The sequence below is a fragment of the Lontra canadensis genome, unplaced genomic scaffold, assembly GCF_010015895.1.
Source record: "Lontra canadensis isolate GAN:19392208 unplaced genomic scaffold, GSC_riverotter_1.0 scaffold25, whole genome shotgun sequence".
NCBI lineage: Eukaryota > Metazoa > Chordata > Mammalia > Carnivora > Mustelidae > Lontra > Lontra canadensis.
The window spans coordinates 9,390,124-9,412,957 of NW_022631019.1; the positions used below are offsets into that span (position 1 = coordinate 9,390,124).

Sequence of the window (22,834 nt, forward strand, 5' to 3'; positions counted from 1 at the left end):
GCAGTTGTCACCTCCTCCAAGAAGCCTTCCCTGACCATCCAATTGGAAATACTGCCCTTGGCCCTCTCCATCTCCGTGCTCTGCCCTCATGTTCTTGGGGGCACTTAACCATAGTATACATTCTTGTTACCGGTTTGTCCCATGTGTTTACTAGAATGGACATTCTGCCTGGGAGGCTGGACCTTTGAGTCGTTCCCTGCTGCATTTCCAGCATCTGTAGTGGTGCCGGGCACATAGTAGCCACTGAAGAAATACTTGTTGACTGACTAAAAGATTTGAATCCTGGCTTTATTACTTACCAGCTCCGTAACCTTGGACAAATGATTCAAGTGCTCTGAGCCCCGGTTTTCCTTTCTGCAAAATGGCAGGAGTGATCCGCAAGCAAAGGCTGGTTGCGAAGACAACAGATGAGCCCGTGAGGACCACCCATGCCGCCTGCCGTAGTAAGGGGCTTCGTAAATGATAGCGGCTACGCGGTTCCTGAAAGATGCCCTCTTGAATGTCCACTGTGGCCCGTGCTCAAAGGTGACTTGCCACGCAGGAGATTTTATACGCTGGCAAATGTTGCAGTAGCTGGAGCACTCATCGTGCCCTGCCTCTGCCCAGAGAGAAAGCTCTCCGGTGGCAAGGAGAGTCCTCTCCGGTCCTGCTGCCACTGACCCCCGGGTCTTTGCTGCATCCAAGCCAGGCCTGAGCCACTTCCTGTCCTCGTCAGGCACTCCCATGTCAGAGATAAAGGGAAGGAGCTATCAGACAGGGTGGCTGTTGTTCAAATCAGGGTGAGGAAAAAGCACATTGTAATTTTATCACCTCTCCACATAATGTTATTTCTCTCGGTTTGGAATTTCAAACCCAACATGGAAACTTTTTAAAAATCCAAGTTCAGAGGAAAACCTTCATTCACTCTGTAAAATCATGGAAACCCAATCGAACCCCAGTTCGTTGAAGTAATCGTAGTGTACAGACGATCGCTGTTCACTTTCAAGGGTCTGCTAGTCACCGTTTCAGGGCTTTTGAGCTCTTCTCCCTGTGATCATTACGACGACTCTACGAAGATTACCCTTTCGTGTTCTCCCACTTTACAAGTCGCGCGTCGCACGACACGTCGCACACTGAGGTGAGGCCATTTGCCCGAGGTCACAGCAGTGTGGCTCCATCTCCGGCAGGAGTCTGGTCCCCCTCTTCCTGCTGATCTGGGAGTGAGGCCCCCATCCTTCCTGCGGCTTCCTGCAATGGCTTGTCCTTTAGGAAGCAGGGAGGAGACCGGCCTTACTTGCCCGTGTGTCGACAAGAAGCACCTGCTACCGCAGAGGTGCTCCAGTGGAGGAGGCAGACGCAGCCGCCGGCCGGCCGGGTCCCCCGAGGTCTAGCGTGCTCCCAGGAGACAGGGCTGTGTGCTTGCAGCTATGCCTGCGGTTTGGCCCCATGGCCACCGGAGCTGACCCAGGTGCTGACTGGTTCCCACAGTCAAACCTTGCTTCCTAGTGGCCCCTCTTGTCCCTGTCTTCCCCAGTCAAGGTTGGCAAGTGGGTTTCCTTAGGTGCGTGGGGAGGAGCTGCTCGGTGCGACACAGGCTTGCCTCAGACATGGGGTCACGCTTGGGGATGCAGGGCTGGGCTCAGTGCCTGGCGTCCATCTCAGAAGCAGGAAGGAGTGGCGCAGCTGGGAGTGGGCTGCCTCTGGTCCTAACGCTCTGCCACTTCCCTGATGTTGGAGACTGCACTGGGCAGAATTTCACCTCTCCAGGAAGGTTCGAGGTAACCAGGGACTTCATCGTGAAAAAGTGATGCTCTCCGAGACAGTCCAGGCGTGGACGGGAATGGGTGGCCTGTGCACGCTCCTCCCATGGCCAGGGTGTGCCCCTGTTTCTTCTCTTGGCCTAATGGCTGCCCTCTGTGTCTGGGGACGTGCTTGATTCAGCGTGAAGTACACAGCGGTGGTCAACTCTGCAGGGAAGTCAGGGTTCACCCATCTCGTCGCGTGGCACACGGGCTGGTGCACCTACACGGTGAACTTCCTCTCTTACCTCCAGATCTTGATCCAGAAGCTTTTCAGAATTCTCTGATAACTGGTGCCTAGGATTGTAGGTGTTTATTCCTATCTTTATCGTCTATATCTAGACTCTTGATTGAAATACACTAGCAAGTTTGGTGAAAACCTATGTTAACTGCTTTGGTGTAAGAACCAGCCTTTTCTTTTTTTCTTCTTTTTAGAGCGTGAGCAGGAGATGGGGTCACGGGGAGGGGCAGAGGGAGATGGGAAGCCCGACCCGGGGCTTGATCTCACCACCTTAAGATAGGACCTGAGCTGAAATCAAGAGCCGGATGCTTCACCCGACTGGGCCACCCAGGCGCCCCCGGAACCAACCATTTTGATGCATCTCAGTGAACCGGTGCCAGACACTGTCGTTGAAGTATGTGCTGTTGTAAATGACGTCATCGCCATCATGAGTATGCTTTTCGTGCTTAAAACTGTAAAGATCACAATACGGCCGTTAGAGCCAGCTGACGCAGGTGTTTTATTAAGGCGATGTCTGGAATTGTGTTTGACAGGTGCTTAGGTGAGGCGGGGGAGTGTTTTGCTGGTCCTGCGGGCATCGTCTTGTTAGCGTCAGTGTGAGGGGCTGCGTTGCCTCCCGGTGTTCCCAGGTGCGTGAAGGGGCCGGAGTCTGCCTCACCAACGTGTTCCCTTTGTGGGCCACCTGCACCAAAACCCACTCGGGAGGCTTACTTAAAATTCCCGACCTAGTAAACCCTGATCTCTGGGCCGGGTCTTTGAAATCTTTGTATTTTAGCTGCTGGGCTGCTCAGATGAGTGTTAAGCAGACTCAGGAGTTCTCTGGGTCTTAAAAAGAAAAAGCACAAGGGACATGGTATCACCCCATCTCATTATTGAAATTGCTTCTGGTCTTCGTTTGAAATCATTTTCTTTTGTTTATCAGCAGTGTCTATCCAAGCGGCATCTGCCAGTTTTCAGAACTGATAACCACCCCATGACGGCCAGGGCGGCTCCCTAGGTGGGAACACTTGTGGGTGTCAGAGCCGTGGTGGAAGTGAGGATTCTCTGCCTTGGCCACAGTTGCTCTTTGTGTGTCCTTCCGGGGGTGGGGAGGGAGAGATGACCCTTGGCTCATACCTTGTGTAGCCTTGGTGCTGCGCAGTCCTGCCAGCGCGTGCGTTCACCGGTCCCCAGCCCCTGTGCGGCACCCGGCACGCAGTTGCTGCTCCCTCAGTGTCTGTGCAAGAGAAGGGGAGAAAGCCTCCAGGAATCATAGAGTCAAAGACCACCCTGCTTAGCGGACCCTGACTTGGGACTTTGTGGTTTCAAGTGTGAATTTTGGGGCACTTAATTGTTGGGAACTGAATAGAGAGCATCAGTTGCATAAATAAATGACCAATTAAGATCAGGTTGAAAGAAAAGGATTAGCTATTTGGCGATAGTTAATTACAATCAGCTTTAAAGCGTTGCCACCGGGGCGCCTGGGTGGCTCGGTGGGTTAGGGCCTCTGCCTTTGGCCCAGGTCATGCTCCCAGAGTCCTGGGATCAAGCCCCGCATCGGGCTCTGTGCTCGGCGGGGAGCCTGCTTCCCCCTTTCTCTCTGCCTGCCGCTCTGCCTACCTGTGATCTCTGTCTGTCAAATAAATAAATAAGATCTTGGAAAAAAAAAAAGCATTGCCACCTCGGGGCACAGGCCTCAAGGTTAAGGACGCGTAAGGGAAGCCGAGCAAGAAGCCAGAGAGGCAGGAGGAGGTTGTGTGCTGAAGTCCCGCGTAGCCGGGGGCTCGTTAACTCAGTAGGAAAATAGGGAAACTGCACCAGCGCCCACACAGGCCGCCCGTGACCGTCATGGAGCTTCCTGAACTTCATGGGGGCTGGAACTACCCAAGTACTCCTTTACATTTTTAAACCCTTTCCTCCAGTTTTGGCTCTGAAAGTAGGGTCACCCTCCCTCCGTCACCAGATTTAATTCTGCCTCCTGATACTCGACATCTCCTAAGGGGTCCCTCACTCGTAGGACCTCCAAAATACACAGCCGCGGAAAATACTCGTGTGTGTTCATATTTTTGTTCAAAATAGCGAATCCCTTACTCTCAGACGGATTTCCCATGTCATGCACCTGTGACCGGGCTGTGCTGGGCCAGGCTGTATGGCCACCGGGGCCCGCAGCTCAGTGTCACTCACCGGGGCCTTTTTCCCGCTCCCTCGTGTTCGAGCTGCTGGGTGATGTGACCCCGCCACCTGCCGAGGTCACAGGGTGGTGTGTGCTCCGTGAAGGACGCCCTGGGCTCGCCCGCGCGCACGTCCATCTCCGCGTCCAGCGCGGTCACCGCCGCCTGAGGACTAGTGTGAGCCCGTCTTGCCGAGTGCCGGCTCGGCCAGGGCAGGTACTGCCGGGAACCTTTCAGAACTTCTGGGACGACACCAACTGGGGATCAACCGAAGTACAGTTGAAGTTCAGCCGGTGTTTTGTTGACTCAACCCTCCGTGTTGACGGATGCTGTGCATTCCCTCCGGAACGCATCCTGACGACACCCTCAGGGAGAGCCGTTGCTTTTCTATCCCCAGCGGCCGAGTTCAGGGCTGCCAGAAGTCCGCTGTATTTGTTCCCAGGCCTGTTTATGCCACTCATGCTTGTTATTGTCCTCCTGTGACCCGTTTTGTCCGTTTACAAACGGACAAAATATGAGCATGGAGTTGTTTATGAAAAACAGGTCGAATGCTTAGCAAGGCTCATGGTAATTTGCTTAAACACTGTCATCCAGTTAGGTGTGGGTGAGAAGCCTTTAAGAATTTGCATGAAGGCTTAGGAAGATTTTGCACTGTGATCGCTTTTATAAGTGACTTAAGTTCTTGCCCCCACTTTACACAGTACCCAGAAATCACGGGCCATGCCTCATGGGGACGCTTTAGTTCGGGAAAGGCAGTGTAGGTCTTAGGGTTCCATCCATTCCTTCCGTTACCTAGACATTTGGAAGCAGGGTGCCGTGTGCCTAGCACTGTTGAGGGTGTAGCAGTATCTGAAACTGATTTTCTAGGGTGGGGGAGACAGACTGAACAAGCAAGGAGCTACATGGAATGTCAGGTGGTGAGTGCTGTGGACAGAGGTAAAACAGAGAAGTGGGATAGAGAGATCTGAAATCAGAATGAAGGCTACCATTTAAAACAGGGGTGAGGGCAGTCAGAGAAAGCCTAGCTGAAAGGGGGACATTTAAACAAAGACTTGGAAATGAGGAAGCAAGCGTGGGGACCTAGGGAGGAGGGCGCTTGGCAGAAGGACTAACAAGTGCAAAGGTCCTGAGGCAGAAGCATCCTTGGTGTGCTCAGGGAACACTGGGGAGGCCGGCTTGGCTGGAGGGGGATTGGGGGTGAAGTCAGGGAGGTACCCCGGAGCTGCTGCAGCCATTGTAAGGACTTTCCTTGTACTGAGTGAGTGGAAGGCGTTGGAGGGCTCTGAGGGGAGTAATATGGGATGACTGGCCTTCTGGAAGGATCTCTCTTGCTGATCTGTTAAGGATCGACTAAAAGGAGCCAAGAGTAGAAATACAGACTAGGAAGGGAATGCGGTAACGCAGGTGAGGAATGATGGTAGTTGGATGGGTCTGTGGCAGTGGAGGTCTGAACAGCAGCGGAGTTCTGGGTGTGTTTTGAAGGTGGAGCCACAAGATTGGCTGGGGATTGGCTGGGGATTGGATGGAAGAATTAGGGATGACCACAGGGTTTTGTCCTTTCGGTTTTTGCCTATGTTTTCAGCATCCAAGTGCCTCTTTTTCCCCCTAGTAGGTGATGAGGTGAAGATTCTGGATCCAGTTTGTGGGGTGCGTGTGTGCTGGGGATGCGGGTTCAATGATGCGGTCTGCGATGCCGTGAGGCCCTCACGGAGACATGTGGATGGGGTAGATGATTGAACAGTTTGGAGTTCAGAGGGAAGGACGCAGCCAGAAGTGTAAGTGTGGGTGTCTCACAGGACACACAGTGTTGAAAACGAGATTGGGGCCCCCTAAGAGCCAGTGTAGATAAAGAGGAGATGCCCAGGAATTGAGTCTGGGGGCGCTCCAGCGTTGGGGAAATTTGGGAAGAGCCTGGAGGTGTTTTGGGCCGAGGGTATGCAGGGGACCAATGTAGCATGTGATGGCGGTGGGGGTGTTCAGACTGGGCTCTGTGTGCTGGGGGCACCTCTCCTGGACTTGGGGAGGCAGGCCCTGCTGTGCAGCTCTCAGAGGCTTTTCTCGGGACCCCTACAGCTCTCCTCTGGGCCTGCTCAGTGGGTGGAGATGCCTCCTGACATCCCCAGGGAGGCGTCTCCACCCCAGCCATCCCCACCGAGCTGTCCCGTTTCTCCAGGGCTGTTTCCTATCTGATTCCCAACTGCAGCAAGCCGAGAGTGACCCTGTTGAAAATGCAGGGACTGTCCTCGGCTGCTCACAGAGTGTCAGAGCCGCTGATTGTAAAAAGCAAGATCTCCGTGTAACCAGATCTGCTAGTCACAGTTCAGAAAAGGCCCAGGGTAGAGACTGGGTCGGTTCCTACCCTGGTCTTGTTCCTATTTGCCAAGTCCCCAAATCAACTTGCTCTGAGACTCAGGAGGACAGGAAGGATTGGGGGGTGTGAAATGGTAGTAACAGTTCTCGCCCCTAGCCCCTGTCCTGGGGGAGTGGCCTTCAGGGACAAGCAGGACCTCTTTGGGAAGTGCTTCCTGGGGGTAAAGTAAGTTATGCATTCTGTGCTTTCTTTGCCTTCCCTCCCTCCCCTTGGCCATAAAATAAAGCAGAAGGCAACAAGGTAAAGAGAAACAAATCTTGAAATGTATTTCAGATGTCCCAGAGCCCAAGTGTCAGGGCGTAAACAGAAACTGTGCATACACACACACACACACACACACACACACACACACAGTATTTCTGTGGTTCGTTCCCTTGTTCTGAGCTCTGGTAGTGTCTGTTTTCCACACTTTGTGATCATGTATTTATATCTATATTATATAAATGATGACCTTCCCCTTCTAGGACACGTGCCGCAGTGGGGCAGAGACCAGGTATGTTTGGTTTATGGCTGTGTCCCCAGAGCCGGGTATACAGTAAGTGTCTGACTGATGCATACTTCTAATCACTGGGGTGCCTGGCTTTGTTTAGTGTGGAGACAAGAAGGCTGGCACCCCATAGTAAGTCTCAAGGACGTGTCCCCTCAAAGTCCCATGACAGCACATATGTGCAGAGCGGGGAACCCGAGTCCCAGAGATTGTACCAAATCAAATTCAGGACACATTGCTTCATACGGCTGATTTGATTTTACTTTATTTTTTACTTTGTGAAGTTTTATATCTTTATTTGACAGAGCGAGAGAGCAAGCACGAGTCAGGGGCAGAGGCAGAGGGAGAGAGAGAGGGAGAAGCAGACTCCCCGCCTAGCAGGGAGCACGACAAGGGATCAGTCCCAGGACCCCGAGATCATGACCTGAGCCAAAGGCTTAACCGACGGAGGCACCCAGGCGTCCTCTAAGTGGCTGATTTTAGAAAATTTCTGTTCAGAAAGGCTAAATTAATTTTTCTTTATTTGCGATGCTCTGCAGGGCCCTCCCCTCCCCTCCCCCCCAGAGGCTTAGCATAGATCAGAGCCATCTCCTGGCTGAGTCTTGTGCCTTCAGAGGACACATCAGCTCGGCTCCCCACCATGTCCTGTGTACCTAGCACAGAGCAGGCTTCCATCGCATCACTGTTACCACATCAGTGGGGAGACATAAGTTTGGGTAAGTGACAGCCTGCGTCCTCCTCTTGGGAATTTATACCTCCGTCAGCACATTAAAGGCTCAGGAGTCCTGCAGAGACACGCCTGTTTGGCTTTGAGAGCTTGTGCTCGGGAGGGGAACGGCTCGGGCTCTGATCCCAGCTTTGCCTCTTGCCAGCACTGTGTTCTTGGGCAAGCTGCTGAACCTCTCTGTGCCTTTAGTTCCTCGTGCAGAAGATCTAGCAGTTCCCATCTCACGAAGGTCTTGCGAGGATTAAATTTGTGATTCCAAGTCAAACACTGGGCATGGCTCTTGGCACCTAGTAAGCATGGAACGGTTGGCGGCCAGGGTGCAGATGAGAACACAGACACACATGGCATCCGGTAGGACCGGTTCTACCGAACCTCGGTTTGGGGAATGCCAGGTGCATGGGAGACGCATTAGGAAGGTCTTCATTCCACGCCTATCATTACCTGGCTGTGGGTCCCTGGGCCCAGGGGTCTGTCCCTCGCAGGAAGGTAGCCTGTTTGAATGGCCTCCCCATTGGCCTGGGTCCAAATCACCGAGGACCCTTGCCTTTTGGGCTGCATCACTGTTGCTGACCAATGTCCCTGTTCAGGCCCAGAGCAAGCGTGCCTTTCTCGTGGCACAGCCAGGCCTCCTGAGATGAGCTGGTTGAGACGCTTCAGTAGCAAAGGAGCCCCCTGAGCTCCCACAAGACCTCTCCCCTAAGGCAGCCACCTCTTCTCGTTAGTGTCCTGGGCCGGGCACCAGCATCAAGAGGTAGAGACCCCCTTTGGAGGACGGACCCACACAGGGCTCACGAGACCCTCAGTCCCAGCGGCTACAGACCATGTGGGCCTTTGTCCCTGGGGTTGACGTCATCTCTTTCACTTTTGGCTCGTGTCAACTTTAAAAGACGGGAATGCTCGTAATAACGAGGACTTAGCGTCTTTATGGAATTGTGCCGTTTAAAAGAGCTTTTCCATGAGAACCTCAAGGGAGGCCCAGCCGTCCCTTTCTGTCCCAAAGGAGAACCTGCTTCGTGTGTGTTCATCTTACTGACAATGCATGTATTTGCTTGGGTTTCCTTTTGGCCTCCCTCTTGGTTGTAGATGTTTCCTCGGGTGTTAGAAAGCAGCCTGTTCTGCTCAGTGACAGGGGAGAGGGGACGGTGTTGGGGGCGCACTGGGGCTTAATCAGGGGGGCCAGAGCAAAGTGCGGTGCCACGTGTCCATGCCCAAGGATCCGCTCGTCTGTCCGTCCATGCCCAAGGATCTGCTCGTCTTGTCCTGGGTCCTGCTGGGGCTGCTTGGGCCTGAGCTGGGCTCGTCTGGGGCACTGGCTGTCCTTTGCCCGTGGGGTGCAGCCAGACCTGAGCCTCTGCCCCGAGGGGAGCGGGGAGGGTCTGTCTGGGACCCCTGAGGCCTGTGGAGTCGCGTTCAAAGAATTGTAAGTGGGGACCTGGTCCCGTGGTTTGGCAGGGGCCTTGGCAGTGAGAGGAAGTTCCTTCCTGGCATGATTTGGTTTTTGAGCAGGGAAGAAAGGCTTGTTTGGGGTTCTGGGCTCTGGGTTTGCCATTTACCTGTCCAGGGAACATTCTCCAAGCACCGCTTATGCGAGGCAGGTGGGTGAGAAATGGACACAGATCATGCCCCTTGGGGCTTGAGTTTGGTCTCACCTATGGGCCACCTGCCTCTTATGGCTCTTTGTCCCAAGTCTGTTGAGGCTTCACTGTGCCCTTCCTCCTTATTTTCGTGTCCCCAAATAGGCAGTGAGGCCACTTGTGTCCCCTTGCTGCTTCCCCAGAACATCTTGCCATGTGATCTTGAGTGAGTGACCTTCCCGCTTGGCTCAGTTTCCTCTCTGAGAATAGGGGCTGCTTGGCATGAGTGCGGGGGTCCCCTGCTCCTCTCCTGGCCTGGCAGGGCAGGAGGTGCCACGCCGGCAGGGATCTCCCTGCTGGCAGCTCCCTTTGGCTGAGGTCACCACAGGCCAGCCCAGCCTTCCTGTTGCCTGGGCTGTGTTATGAGCTGTCACATGCTGGGTATTTGGAGTTCAAGCCAAACAGGTTTGGGGATTAATGGCCTCTGAAGACCTCAGATCCTGGCGTGAAAGCCACATGAGGCAGGGACACAATGGGTCTTGTGGATGCGTGGCGGCCAAATCCAGAGCCAGCACGGGCACGTGGCCGCCTTCAGAGCTGGAGAGAGGGAAGGAGAATCCGTGTGCCGAGCCGCAGACGTCAGGTCTGGATCAGATCTGTGTGAATCCCGGCTCCCTCCCTCACTGCCCTTTCCCCATCTCCCCGCATCTCTGTGTGACTGCAGTTACTTAACACGTCTGTGTTACTGTCCCCTCGGCCAGAGGAAGGGCACAATAACCCTTCTCACGTGGTTAGAGGGAAGAGTGAATGAAAATACTATCTGAGCACAGGGCTTCCAGGGCCGGCGATGCCCAGCGGCCCGCATGGGCTGCACGTCCCCCCGCCCCATCCCTGGCCCCCAGCGTCTCCACTTGAAGCTCAGTGACTGTGCAGGCCAGTGGTTTCAGACCTTTGCTCCTGTCCCCCAGAGGCCACTTGCATTGTCCTCGTCTAGGCTTCAGAGCCAGGCCCCTCTTAGGCACGGCCACCTAGCACGTGGCCTGCATTGACTCCCTGCTGAAGGTGTGCCCAGCCCCTTGATCCCCTGACTTCGGTGTACAGATCCCCTATATGCTCCAGGGAGCTTGTTAAAATGCAGGTTCCTGACTCAGGAGGTCCTGGGGGCACCAAGCAGCGGCATTTCTAACAAGCCCTGGGGGACTGCGGACCACACTCTGAGGATACAGACCTAGACCAGTGGCTCTCAGAGTTGGCTTTTAATAGTTTTCAATGCCTGGCATGCAAATCAGCTCGGTTAAAATCTGTAGGGCTGAGGCGTGGGCTACAGGGTTGTTTTAATTTCGCCAGGTGACTCCAGTGAGCATTGGAGTTTGAGACCCCTGCCTCCCACCCCCCCACCCCGCCCTGCTCTCAAGCCAGGGTTCCTCTGCGCGGACATGGTTCCGACTCCAAGCCTGCTCCTGGCCGCGCGGGTGGCTGTCCTTTGGGCAAACGGTTAACCCCATCTGGCTTCTTGGGATATTGAGAAGCACTCTTTGGTCCCCATCACTACAAGAACTGCCTCAGGGAGGGGCACCCAGGCACTGGGCTCCGATGGGCCTGGATTCAGTTTGGCTGCACCCCTGTTGGCCAGGAGAACTTGGATGGGACACTGGGCTTCCTCACCTCTCTGAATCTCTGTTTCTTCCTTTGTAAGACACAGATCATCCTAGTTTCTGCCTTAAGGGCTGCTGGGAGTATTTGGGGAGCTCCTGGACAGCAGCCAGAGTAGCTCTGGGCGCATAGTTGGTTCTCGAAGTGATACTGTTGCGTAGTTTTCCTTGCTTGACATCTCATCTCACGGGTGGGATGGCTGTGGTCCAGCGAGGTGGAGGCGCTCTCTCGAGGCCGTACAGCAAGTCAGCAGCAGATTCAGGGCTGAGCCTTGGGCTCCTGCATCTCAGTGTTGGGCCACTTTTCCTGCCTCTGACGCCCAGCCTGGGGACCTCATCTGAGGGGCAGGGCCTCCCTGGAATGGAAGGGGCTGTCTGCTTGGGGGATGAAGATGCCACCCTGCCCGAGGTGGCTGGCGGCTGGCGCCAGGACGCGGGCGGTGACTCCCACCGCCCCGATGTGTGGGGCTTCACTCAGCCTCCAGGGAATTCCAGCAGCGTCTCCAATTGTCCCACCTTGGCTCCGGCTCCCACACACTTGGCCTCTCCCTTCACCTCTGGCAAGACTGCAGAGCATCAGACACTGACTTCAAATGGATTGCACTCCGAGAATTTATAGAGAGTTGTGTAAGACCCCTGTGTGGCCAAACCAGCTCCGGGGACGACGTTCCAGGACATCGCCCTTGACTCTTGGGGAAGGAGTGACAAGGCAGGCCAGGGGACGCTATTCAGTAGGTTGTGGCATCCTGGCAGGTGGCATGGAGACTCCTGCGGGGACCAGAGAGCCCTGGCCGCCTCCTCTCCCAAGCCCATTCCCCTCTCAGCCTCCCTTGACCCAACTCTCCTCGAGGGAGGTCTCTGGACCCTCCTGTCTTGGACTCACTTGGGGTTTGTCTCCGCCATGCCCTGAAGGCTGCTGTTCCCATGGTTACCAGCAGCTCTGGGCCCCTGCTGACGGCCGCTGTGGTTCTCCTTCCTGGCCTCAATGATCTTCGGCAGTCACCCTGGACAGGCTTGCCACCGCTTCCTCCCAGCTCCCCGACATCACCACCTGCCCCTCTGAGCCACCCAGGCCACCCAGGCCACCCCAGACTCATGAGTTCATTTCAGCAACCCACTTGACCTCTCTCTTGGGTCAAGTAAACACTTCACATTGAATCTTTTTCAAACTGATCTTTCCCTGAATCCTCTCCTGCTCTCTTGTCATCTTGGCTAATGGCAAACCCTCCTGCTTTGGAGGTAGTCGAGACTCTGGTGTCTTCCTGGCCCTAGCCCCAGCCCTGACATCCAGTTCATCCACCCCTCCCCCCATTCCATTCTTGTCATCTTATCATCTGTGCCTAACACGGTGGCCAGGTCATGTCAGTCTGCTGCCCAGAAGGACACCCTGGCTTCCGCCTCACTCGGGGCTCACAAGATGCTCTCTTCTGCCCCCTTTTCTCTGGCACTCCAGGGAAATTCCACCTCAGGCCCTTTGCACATACCATTTGCAGCACGTGCAATGTGCCATGCCTAGGTGTTCAAGCATATCCACCACCCCCTGCCTGCAGGTTTGGCTCACATGGTTCATCTCTCCCCCTCCCCATGCTTTCCCGAGCTCTCTCTCCTCTGCTTCATTTCTCTCTGTGGGGATCACTGCGGTCTGGGAGGGTGGGGTTTCGACCCCCTTGCTCTCGCTGTGTCTGTAAACGCTCACACCGTGCTGAGCGGCAGTAAATACTCCTCCCCGGGGCTGAGGTAAGCAGCTCTGAGAGGGGCGAGTTGAATAGGTTCTCGGGAGCAGGGGTGGGGTGCTTGGCCCTCAGAGGGTCAGGCAGTGGGGGAGCTGACCTTGACCCGGTCACATCCCCTCATCTGCAGGTACCATGTTTACGGGGCCTGTCCCCAGTCTGCCCAGTGACTGTGGTCTGCTGTGTTAATAGGCTCTTGTTGGACACCAGGATCGTGCCATATCCATCAGCTGTGTGTTTTCTGTAGTGTCTCTAAATTATGTGTTCAACGGTGGGATGGCCTTGGCCCGTCTTCTTACTAGTTTCGCTGTTACATCGCTCCGCCTCTGTGACTCCCGCATCCCCTGTTCTCGGAAGGCCCTGGAGAGGCTCAGGTGTGACCGCCGCCGCTCTTTCTTGTGTGTGGTTCCGTGTGCTGGTGTCGCTTACCGGGGACCCGTGGGGCTGAGCAAGAAGGTGGTCACCAGGAGGCCCGAGTGTTGGCCTTGCACTTGCGGCAGACTTCTGCACCCAAGCGCTTTTCCTCTCAGGGCTACGCCCAGTCCCGTGCCCACTGGGTGAGGGGAGAAATGTCCGTCGTACGCCCTCAGCTCCCTGGGCCCAGCACCCAGCAGGTGGCGGCTCCCTGCTCCGTTAGGCAGAAGGTCCGGTGTCCGGGGTCGCTCGAGAAGCCTCCGTGCAGCCAGGGGGCAGTTGGGGGGACGTGGAGGGCGCTGATGGGGGCAAATACGGAGAAGTGAAGGGACCGGAGGCAGGTGGGGAGGGTGTTTGCGGTTCCCAGTGGAGTGCTGAGGGCACGCTCACGGAGGGGGATGCCCTGGAGCAAGAACTTGAAGGAAGGAGGGGCAGGGCCGCCCCGCGTAGACTCCCTGGAGTGCCGGCAGAGGCCAGTGCCCGCTGCCGCCCCCAGAGATGCTCGTGTCATGGGTGTGGTGTGCAGACCGGGCCTCCTGGTGAATGCAGACAGTGGCCGGGGCTGAGGGCCGCGGGGGGAGGGCCGTGCATGGACGCGTGTGTCATCGCCCCAGGAGCATCCCACATGTGTCTCGGAAGGCGAAGCGCCTCACATCCTGGTCCCCGGGCTCGGCGGGCCCGCAGGGATGGCCTCTCTTTACAGATGGGGAGGCCGAGGTTCGGAGCCTAGGGGGCAGGGAGGGGCTTCCCCCTGGGCCACCCAGCCAGCGAGGACGAGGACCGGGACTGACAGCCATGCTGCCGCTGGCTCGGGATGTGTCACAGCTTCTGGCATCCCTTCACTTGGCTGGCCCCTTGCGTCCGCACCGACTGCCCCTGTGTAGACACCGCTCACATGGATATACTCGCCGGCCGGCATGTCCGGTGCTGAGAGCGTCCTCTAAGTGTAATCAGCACAACCACCCAGTGGCATTACTCTTGCTCCCGTTTTGCAGATGGTGAAACCGGAGCCCAGAGAGGCCCCTGACTTGCCCAGCTCACACAGCCAGGAACCTAGAATCAGGTCTTCGTGTGGTAGCCACGGCTGTCTGAGAACAGGAGAATTGTCTGGGTCCGCAGACACTGTTCCTCAGCACCTGACACCTCCGCTTAAGGCCGCCCCTGGTCTCTCTAGAGTTCTCTGACCACAGGAAGCATTTCATGGTCAAGGAAGGAGACTGTCCCGCTGGACATCACTGCCCTAGACACTTAAGTTGTGACCTGGTGTCTCCCCAGAGATTGTGGTCCGTGGAGCTGAAAGCCCTGGGCTCTGCTCCCCCAGGAAAGTCTCCGAATCTCTGTGAGCCTCAGTGTCCTCATCTGTGAAATGGGTATAAAAAGTGCATTTTCTCCTCATCTCTTGAGCTGCTGGGAGGGTATGGCGATAACAGCCCAGAAAGTACTTGGGAATTACAAGGGCCATGTGCATGCCAACTGGGGTTGCCCTCACTGGGCCAGGCCGTGTGCTGAGAGGTGGTGAGAGGAGTCTGCCTAGGGGGCCTTTACCCCTGACCATAAACTCTACCAACCACAGGATGCCCAGGGCTGGGGAGAAAGCCTGCCCCCTAGTGGAAGTGGCTGTGGTTGCCTCGGCTGCAGGAGCCTGTGGGCGAGGGAGCAGAGAAATGTCAGACGGCAGGTGGCTAGAGACCAGGGGACATAAGTTTGTTGGACTGATCAGATTTTTGAGCATTTAAAAGTTGTGAAATGCTGGTAACAGAGAGGGAGACGTGGAAATTGATGATGCAGACCCTGCCTCTCTTCAGAGCTGCTGCTCATTCTGTTCCTGTGCATTAGCGACGTTTCTGCAGATAGGGGGCAGTGTAGGGGCCCCGGGCAGCTGGCTGGGACTGTTCTTTCTTCCCCAACAGGCCCAGGGCATCCCAGATTTCCAGGCAGCCTCACAATAGACTGTCCCTCCCACAGGCAGGTCGGCCGGCTGAGGGGCTGAGTTCACACTGGGCACAGGCTTGCCGCTGAGCATGGGGTGTCCTTTAGTTTTCTGCCTTGAGTCTTGCTTGGCTAGTAGAAGCAGCTGACCGCAGACCTCGATCACACAGCGGTAGGAGGAATCCACACGGGGCAGCCCCGCACCTTGACCGAGAGTTAGGCCCTCGCTTGTCTGTTTACATGTTTGTTTATACGTTCACTTACTTCGTTTATTGTAATAGGTATTTTCTGATAGCTGCTTCTGCCAACTTTGATGAGATTCACTTTTCGGATCATTCTCTGCCCCGGGGGCTATCCCTAGCACTGTGGAGTGTTTGACAGCATTCCCTGACCCCATCCACTAGGTGCTGTAGCATCGTCCCTCCCCTCGGAGGTGACCACCAAAAATGTCTCCAGACACTGCCAAGTGCTTGTGCTTGTGCTTGTGAAGAACCACTGATCTAGGGGCGCCCGGGTGGCTCAGTCGTTAAGTGTCTGCCTTCTGCTCAGGTCATGATCCCGGGGTTCTGGGATCAAGCCCTGCATTGAGCTCGCTGCTCAGTGGGAAGCCTGCTTCTTCTCCCTCTCCCTCTCTCCCTGCTTGTGTTCCTTTTCTCACTGTGTTTCTCTCTCTCTGTCAAATAAGTAAATAAAATAAAATAAACATAACCACTGATCTAAACCCTGATGTGTCAGCTTCGAGACTGGCCCCATTCCCATCTCTTGCTCCCTCAGGCACAGCTGACTCTGAGCCAACATCTGACAGGGGTGAGGCTCACCTTTCCCACTTTCCCGCCCACCTCACCTTCCTCCTCTCCTGACCGGAGGGCCTGCTCACTTCTGTCTGGGGAACAGATTTGGGACCTGGGACAAGTTCCTTAGCCTCCTGTGACCTGTTTCCTCATGTGCAGTCTGGGCGGGTACAGTAGGCGCCTTGCTAGGGGTACGTAGTGTAGGAGAGTTGTATGTGTAAGTATTTAGCACGTTGTCAGCGTGCATGTTGTTCTTATCAAACAGCTGTTTATTTTTGCTGTGCTAAGGTGGGGGTGCGTCAGTGAATAGGACAAAAGCCCTGACCTTGGGATTTCATAGCCCATGAGGGAGGCAGGTACATTATCCCGCCATTGTGATTCAGTGTAATGAGTGCTGTGGTGAGAAAGTGCGAGGGGGCAGTGGGAGCCTGCAGGAGGGCTGCCCCATGTGGGAGTTAAAGAAGGAAGGCTTCCTGGAGGAGGTGGTATCCCAGCCAGGACCTGAAAGATGAGTCTGGGTTAGCGAGGTAAAAGAATGGGGTCTAGGTTATCTCTCTTTTAAAAAATCCTTAAATGCTTTCCTGAAAAAAAAAAAAAAAAAAAAATCTTATTGAATGGGCTCTGGTAGCAGAAAGGGCCAGACTGTGTCATGGGATCCAGGCTCACACCCCCTCAGGGATGCCCAAAATGAAAGTGCTTGGTGCAGTGAGGCTGGGATAGGGGGCCAAGTGCAGAGCTCCTGGCCTGGAGGAGATCACTGCAGGGGATGGATGTAACATGGTACCGGAAACCTCCCCAGATGCTTCCAAGGAAGGGCCAGTGCCTGGGAGGCAGCTGGGGCACAACACAGCTGCTGTGTCTGCACAGCTGGGCTCCATTTCCAGCTCGCCTGTCCCTCTCTGGGGCTCGTCTGGACAGCGCTATGCAGTGCAGTGTCGCAGAACCCGGCGGGGGTTGCTTCTGCTCACCCTGTACCTTGCAAGGGGAGGGAAGGTGGTGGGCAGAGCTCAGTGGAACTCATGTGGGTCATTAAAGCCCACATCCCGTGGGCCTCGAGGTGCCATCCGGGGCTGGTGGGGGGCCCTGCTGATGGTGTATATCGTTCCTCTCCCCAACAGCTACAGTCTCCGCCTGGCATCCCGGTGCCCTCCGCCAGCTGCCCCGTACATCACCAGGCAGTGTAGGAATGTCAAGGCCACAGCGGCAGCCCAGTTCCAGGGAACCCTCTTCAAAGAGTAGACACTTCGCCTGCTCCCTGACAGGTACGAGGAGGGTGGGGTCGAGGGGCACCAGGCTTGGGTCTTGGGGTGGGCTGGGAGGCAGGGAAGAGGGGGAACATGATCGCCTGGGTGCTGGGGGGGCGGTCACCGGGCCTTAATGCAAGCAGGTGTGGATCCCAGCCCTGTCACTCCCTGGCTATGGGACTGCCACAAGGTACTCAGTCTCTCTGAGCCTCGATTTCCACATCAGTAAAATGGGGATGACAGAATTACAAGTGTCACGTGTATGCAAAACAGGTAGAAAGTGCCTGGTGCACAGAAAGCACTAGCAGTCACTAGCTGTTTTAGGACTAGCAGTTAGCCGTGACTGTTGAATAAGAATGGCAGGGACAACCACAATAGCCAGCACTTACTCGAGACTTCTAGAGGCTTTAAGCCCACAGAAGATTGTGTGGTCTTTACTCCCACAATGTGTTTGAAAGTGAAAGTAACAGTATTCTGCAAATATAAAATGTAAACTTATGTTGAACCAGAAGTCTCTCTCTAGATTTTCTGATGGTAAAACCTGAATTCCATCATAGAAGCTGGACTTTCCCTCTTCGGGGGGGGCTGGGCTTGGCCAGTGAGCTCTACCAGGCCTGGACTTCTTTGTTGGTGACGTGGCGTGTCTTCTGTCACTGTGTCCCTGAGACGGTGATGGGAGGACCCCACGTGCCAGGACACGGGGGCACCAGTTAAAAATACAGACCCCAAGGTGCAACTCCAAGCTTACTAAACAAGCATCCTGGTGTGCAGGGCCTGGGAATCTGTATTAGCAGGTGGCCCCATGATTCTGGGACACATCCAGGTATGGGGATCCCTGCTTAATGCAGCCAAGGCTGTTGAGGATGAGAACACAGTTGTTTCGGGCAAGAATGGGCTGAACTCTGAAACTTTGGGGTCTTCTGTCCTGTACGTTCCTCCCTTTGCCTGTCCTGCTACATGGAGGGCTCACTCACTCCTCCCTTCCTGAAGCTGCTGGAGGCTCTGGGCTTTATTTCTCTGGGGATCAGGGAGCGGCATGGAAACAAAATCCGCTTTCTCCAGGGACTCTGTTGTCTTGAGCCAGAACTCAGCCTGTGTCTCCAGAATAAGGTCCAGAGAAGGCACGTGCCCCTGAGCCAGAATGCTGGGGAGCAGAGTTGAAATGTGCGCAAGATGCAGAACTGGAAGGCCCCGAGAGGAGAGGCCCCAGGATAGTTCTGGATCCCGGCACGGCCCCGGGCCCCTCCCTGTGGTGGCTGCTGCCGCGTGGACGTCTGTGTTGATGGGCGCCAGGGTGTGGCCTACAGCCCAGAGCAGGTGTTCTTTGTGGCCCAAGGCCGAGCCGGGCATAGCTGGATTGATTGCGCCATGGACTGGGCCGTGACCGTCGGCCACTGCAGTCTCTGGTGGCGATGCGGGGTTTGCGATGCGGGGTTTGCCGAGCACTGCTAATTCAGGCTCTGCCCCCGGGGCTGGGGCATGACCCTGGAAGGATGCCTTCTCTTCCCATACTAGCAGACATGTGCGGCTTCTCCAGCAAGGTGCTCAGATGAGTAGAGGCCCAAAGTAATTTGTGTCTGTGACTGATTTATTTATATTTATATATATATATATATAATTTAAAATTATATGTGATGTAATTTGTGATATATGATTTATATATATATAATATGATTTAAAAAAACACCGTACTTACACTGTTTGTCATAGCTCAGGCTGCCTAACAGAGTGCTATGGACTCTGGGGCTTAGACAAGACATTTACTTCTCACGGTGCTGGAGGCTGGGCCTCTGAGCATCTGAGGTCCGGGCGCCAGCATGGCTGGGTTCTGGTGAGGACCTTCTTCCTGGCTTACAGGGGCCCTTGTCTTGCTGTGTCCTCAGTAGTGGAGAGAGGAGGCTCTGGTGTCTCTTGTGAGGTCACCAAACTGGTCATGGGGGCCCCTACCCTCCTGACCTCATCTAAACCTAACACCTTCCAGAGGCCCCACCTCCAAATCCCGTCACGCTGTGGGTAAGGGCTTCCATATATGAATATGGCCGGGAAGAGGGGCAGTTCCACGTGTTTCCAGAATGATTTTTTAAGTGCTGTGACAGAGGACTTTAGCATGGGAAAGATGTGTGCGTCAAAATCCCCATTTCACAGGGAGGGAGACAGACACAGGGGCAAGTGGAAGAACTGGAGGCAGAACTGGAGGCATCTGACTCCCCGAATGGAGAGAGGACTCCAGGGGCTCTGTGCTGCTCCCCTCAAAGTCGTATGCCGAACTGTTGTGCTTATGGGGTCTGTTTTGGGGAAAGAGTGATGTCCTTGGAGCGCCCAGGCCCTGGGACTGTGCCTTCCCTGCCGCCCTTGCTCGCTTAGAGGCTCTGGCTGGTTAACTCAACACTCTGAACCCAGTGAGGAGCTCGCCTTTTCTCCACTGCTGACTTCTCGTGTGCCTCCCTGCTCTGGCCTTTATCAATGTCGTGGGCAAAGCCCGGGGCTTTCTGTTCACTTTTTGGCATAAAACACACCACCCTGTCTAGTCCTGTGACAAAGTGCCCCAGCACGTGCTCTCTGTCTCTCTCCATTGCCAGAGGCCAGCACACTTGGGCCCTGGGGTCTTTTGAGGGGGCTGTCCAGGGACGAGCCTGGTGTCTCTCACTCACCTGGCTACTTCCATGATTTTCCCCTCGGCTGCCGCTGGCTTTGGGGCAGGCTTCCCAACTATGGTTGTCTCCTGAGGTTCTAGGGGCTGGGTGGGGTGATAAGAACCCTCCCCCTACCCGACAGCCTCTGCTTCCCTCCAGCCCCAGTGGTCCAACCCACAGCCCCTGCTGCTCCTTGGGCTGGGGATAGGCAGACTGGCTTCTTTTGTGGATCCCACTCGATGACCTGCAGGTGACACACACCAGCCACACCAGATGGAGGAAATGCAGGCCACTCCTACGGCTGGCCCCTGTCTCTGTGTTCTTTTTCTCCCCCAGCTCATTTGGGGCACATACAGGCCTCCACTAGGAAGGGAGGCCCCTGTTTCTTTAAGGTACCCTCATATAGTGCCCCATCAAGAGATTTTGGGGGGGGGTTTGAATGGACCTAGTGTAGTGGTTTAAGTGTGCATTTTCTGGAGGTGAATCCAGCAATCTTGGTAGGTATTTCACTTCTCTGTGTTTCAGTTTGCCCATCCGCAAAATGGGTTACTAGTGATATTTGTCTCATGGGTGTACCATAAGGGTGGTGCAGGTTAGTATATGAAAAGCCCTTAGGAAAGCGCCTGCCTGGTATGTCATAAACCTGCAATCAGTTGGCATTGCTATTATCGTTGTTCTCAGCGATAGAAGTAATAATAGAGTAATAATAATACTAGTTAGTGGTTGGAGTGGCAGTTCTAGCAATGATGACCAGGTCCACGGGGTGAGAGAATGGAGCGCCTGAATTTGGCCCAGCACGACGCCAGGCTCATCTTCAGGCTTGGGCAGCAAATGTTACTAAGTCCTGACCGCCCCCCAACCGCCCCCGTTCCTGGCTCAGTGTCAGGGACTGTGGGCGGGGTTTCTGTGGCCGAGGCACGCAGGAGAAGTTCCCCCCGAACCAAAAGCACTCACAGGCTCTGAAGTGGGCTTGACCCGGTTCAGGTCCCATGGCTGCCACTTGTCATCAGCCTGACCTTGTAAAAATCACTTGTCCTCTCTGAGCCTCTATTTTTTCCGTGCCAAATGGGGATCTGGGGATCTGTGTCACCTGCCGTGAGGGTCGTTGGAAGCATTAGAATGAAATCAGGTGGTGATGTAGTTGACTGTGGCAGAGTCTTTGGCAGGATTGATTGAAGTGAACATCTGTGTCCCCGGATCCAGTAGTTACACCACCAGGGAGACACGCGGCAGGAATGCGTGTGCATGCACGCCAGAACCCACGCACGGGAGAGGTCATACATTATGTGTGCACACCCTACCGCCCAGTACTTCTGCTTGGATGAAGTGTGCACGCATGTGCCCCACACGTGTCCTCCAGACATAGATAAGTGTGACTCAGGGTGGCCCCAGATTGGAAACTGCCCACTTGTCCTTGGCAGTGGACCAGCTAGATGAAGGAGGCACGATCCTCCAGCAGACTCCTGTAGCAAGGAGGTGGATGGAACTGCACGCACGGGCCCGGGAGGGTTGGATCACAGACATGTGCAGAAGGAGCCAGGTGTGAAGTATACGGACGGATTGATTCCATTTATTTTAGTTAAAAATGGACAAAATCAGTCTATGGTGATAGAGGTCAGAGTGTTTATTCTGGGGGTGAGGGTTAGCAGTGGTCCTAGAAGAGAGCCTGGGATGGGGGAGAAGGGGAGGTGGGTCATGTTCTGTTTCCTAGTGGGAGCTGCTCATGCAGGTGTGTTCACTGTGAACATGCATCAGACTGTGCTTTTCTGTGTGTCAGTGGTGTACCGCAGTCGATCCTTTTATTTTTCATTTTTTTAAAAGATTGTATTAATTTGTCAGAGAGAGAGAGAGAACGAGAGCAGGCACATGAGCACAAGCAGGGGAGACAGCAGCCAGAGCAGGCAGAGGCAGAAGCAGGCTCTCCACTGAGCAGGGAGCCCGAAGCGGGGCTCGATCCCAGGACCCCGGGATCATGACCTGAGCCAAAGGCAGACACTTAACCCACTGAGCCACCCAGGTGTTCCACGGTTAGTCCTTTACTTGTAAAAATGAAGTGAGGTGAGGCTTCAGCAGCCCAGGGTAGGCACTGAGGATGCGGCCACTGTTACCGTTTTTCTTTTCTTTTTCTCCTCAGCACCTGAAGTGACCTGGAATCAGTGAAGCCAAAGGGACCGGCCTTCTGCCCTGCAGGGAGTACCGACCTATTCCACTTTCATGAGCCTGCGAGAGAGAGGAAGAGTGCGTGTGCGTGTGCGTGTGCGTGTGCGTGTGTGTGGTCTTCAGACGGGGGTCCCAAACCCCAGGGAGGCAGGAAGGCAGCTGATTCCACACAATGGATGACACTTGGGTGCAGCCGCTGGGACCGTGTTCTGCAGCTCAGCCTTCCTGCTGGGGGCGGGGGGCCTCTCCTACTATGCAATTTTTCAAGAGCTCCTTGATCCTGCTTTTTGCTTCTCGAATTGTCTTTTGCCGTGGCGGGGACTATGGGCTGGCTCAGGGGTCGGCTCCAGTCCTGTCTGAGGAAGGCCTTCCAGAGGAGGCCGAGTTTCCCTTTTAACCACCCCACCTTCCCCAGCCTTCCACCATCTCTGGGAATCAGCGGCGTGTGGACGTGTCGGACCCTTGCTGATCGACCCCGTTGGCCTGCGCACTTTGAAAACCCCTTCTTTGCCTGAGCTGCTGGCTTGAGTCGTTTTCCAGATTTAAAATTCTACTCAGTCCATTTCGGGAGAAAGTCCCTGTCCCCATTTGCAGATCTGGTTCCTCCCTTGAGAGAGGCGGGGGATGGGACAGCATGTGGGGGGAGGGGAAGGGCTCCCCCCCCCCCCCCCCCGCACCCCTCCCTGCCGTGCTTCTTTTGCCTCCCTTGGTGGGACCATCAACACCTTTAGCCGCTGACCTCCTCAGATTAGCTGAAAAGGGAAACAAAAATTGGGAAATGAAAAATAAATTGGAGGATTAAGAAGCACAGGGGAGAGAAGAGATTTCCAGAGGCCAGTCGCCTGCCAGGGAATGATGGAGCTGGCTTCCGCTTTGCACGGGACCACTCCATGTCTCGGAGAAACGGGTGAGCTGAGCTAGGAGTTTGGACCCAGTTCAGTGAGGGTCTTGGG

General features: G+C 55.1%; 1 protein-coding gene across 4 annotated transcripts in view; it reads left to right on the forward strand.

Annotated features, from left to right (window-relative positions):
• PRDM2 (PR/SET domain 2) overlaps window positions 1–22,165 on the forward strand; it is a 116,640-nt gene extending 94,475 nt beyond the window's left edge. For all 4 annotated transcript variants that reach the window (XM_032863465.1, XM_032863461.1, XM_032863463.1 and 1 more), the window contains 2 exons: window positions 16,963–17,106; window positions 21,856–22,165. In XM_032863465.1, the coding sequence (XP_032719356.1) occupies window positions 16,963–17,106; window positions 21,856–21,881 (170 nt within the window). In that variant the 3' untranslated portion in view covers window positions 21,882–22,165. The remainder of the gene's footprint in view (window positions 1–16,962; window positions 17,107–21,855) is intronic.
• The last annotated feature ends 669 nt before the right edge of the window (window positions 22,166–22,834 follow it).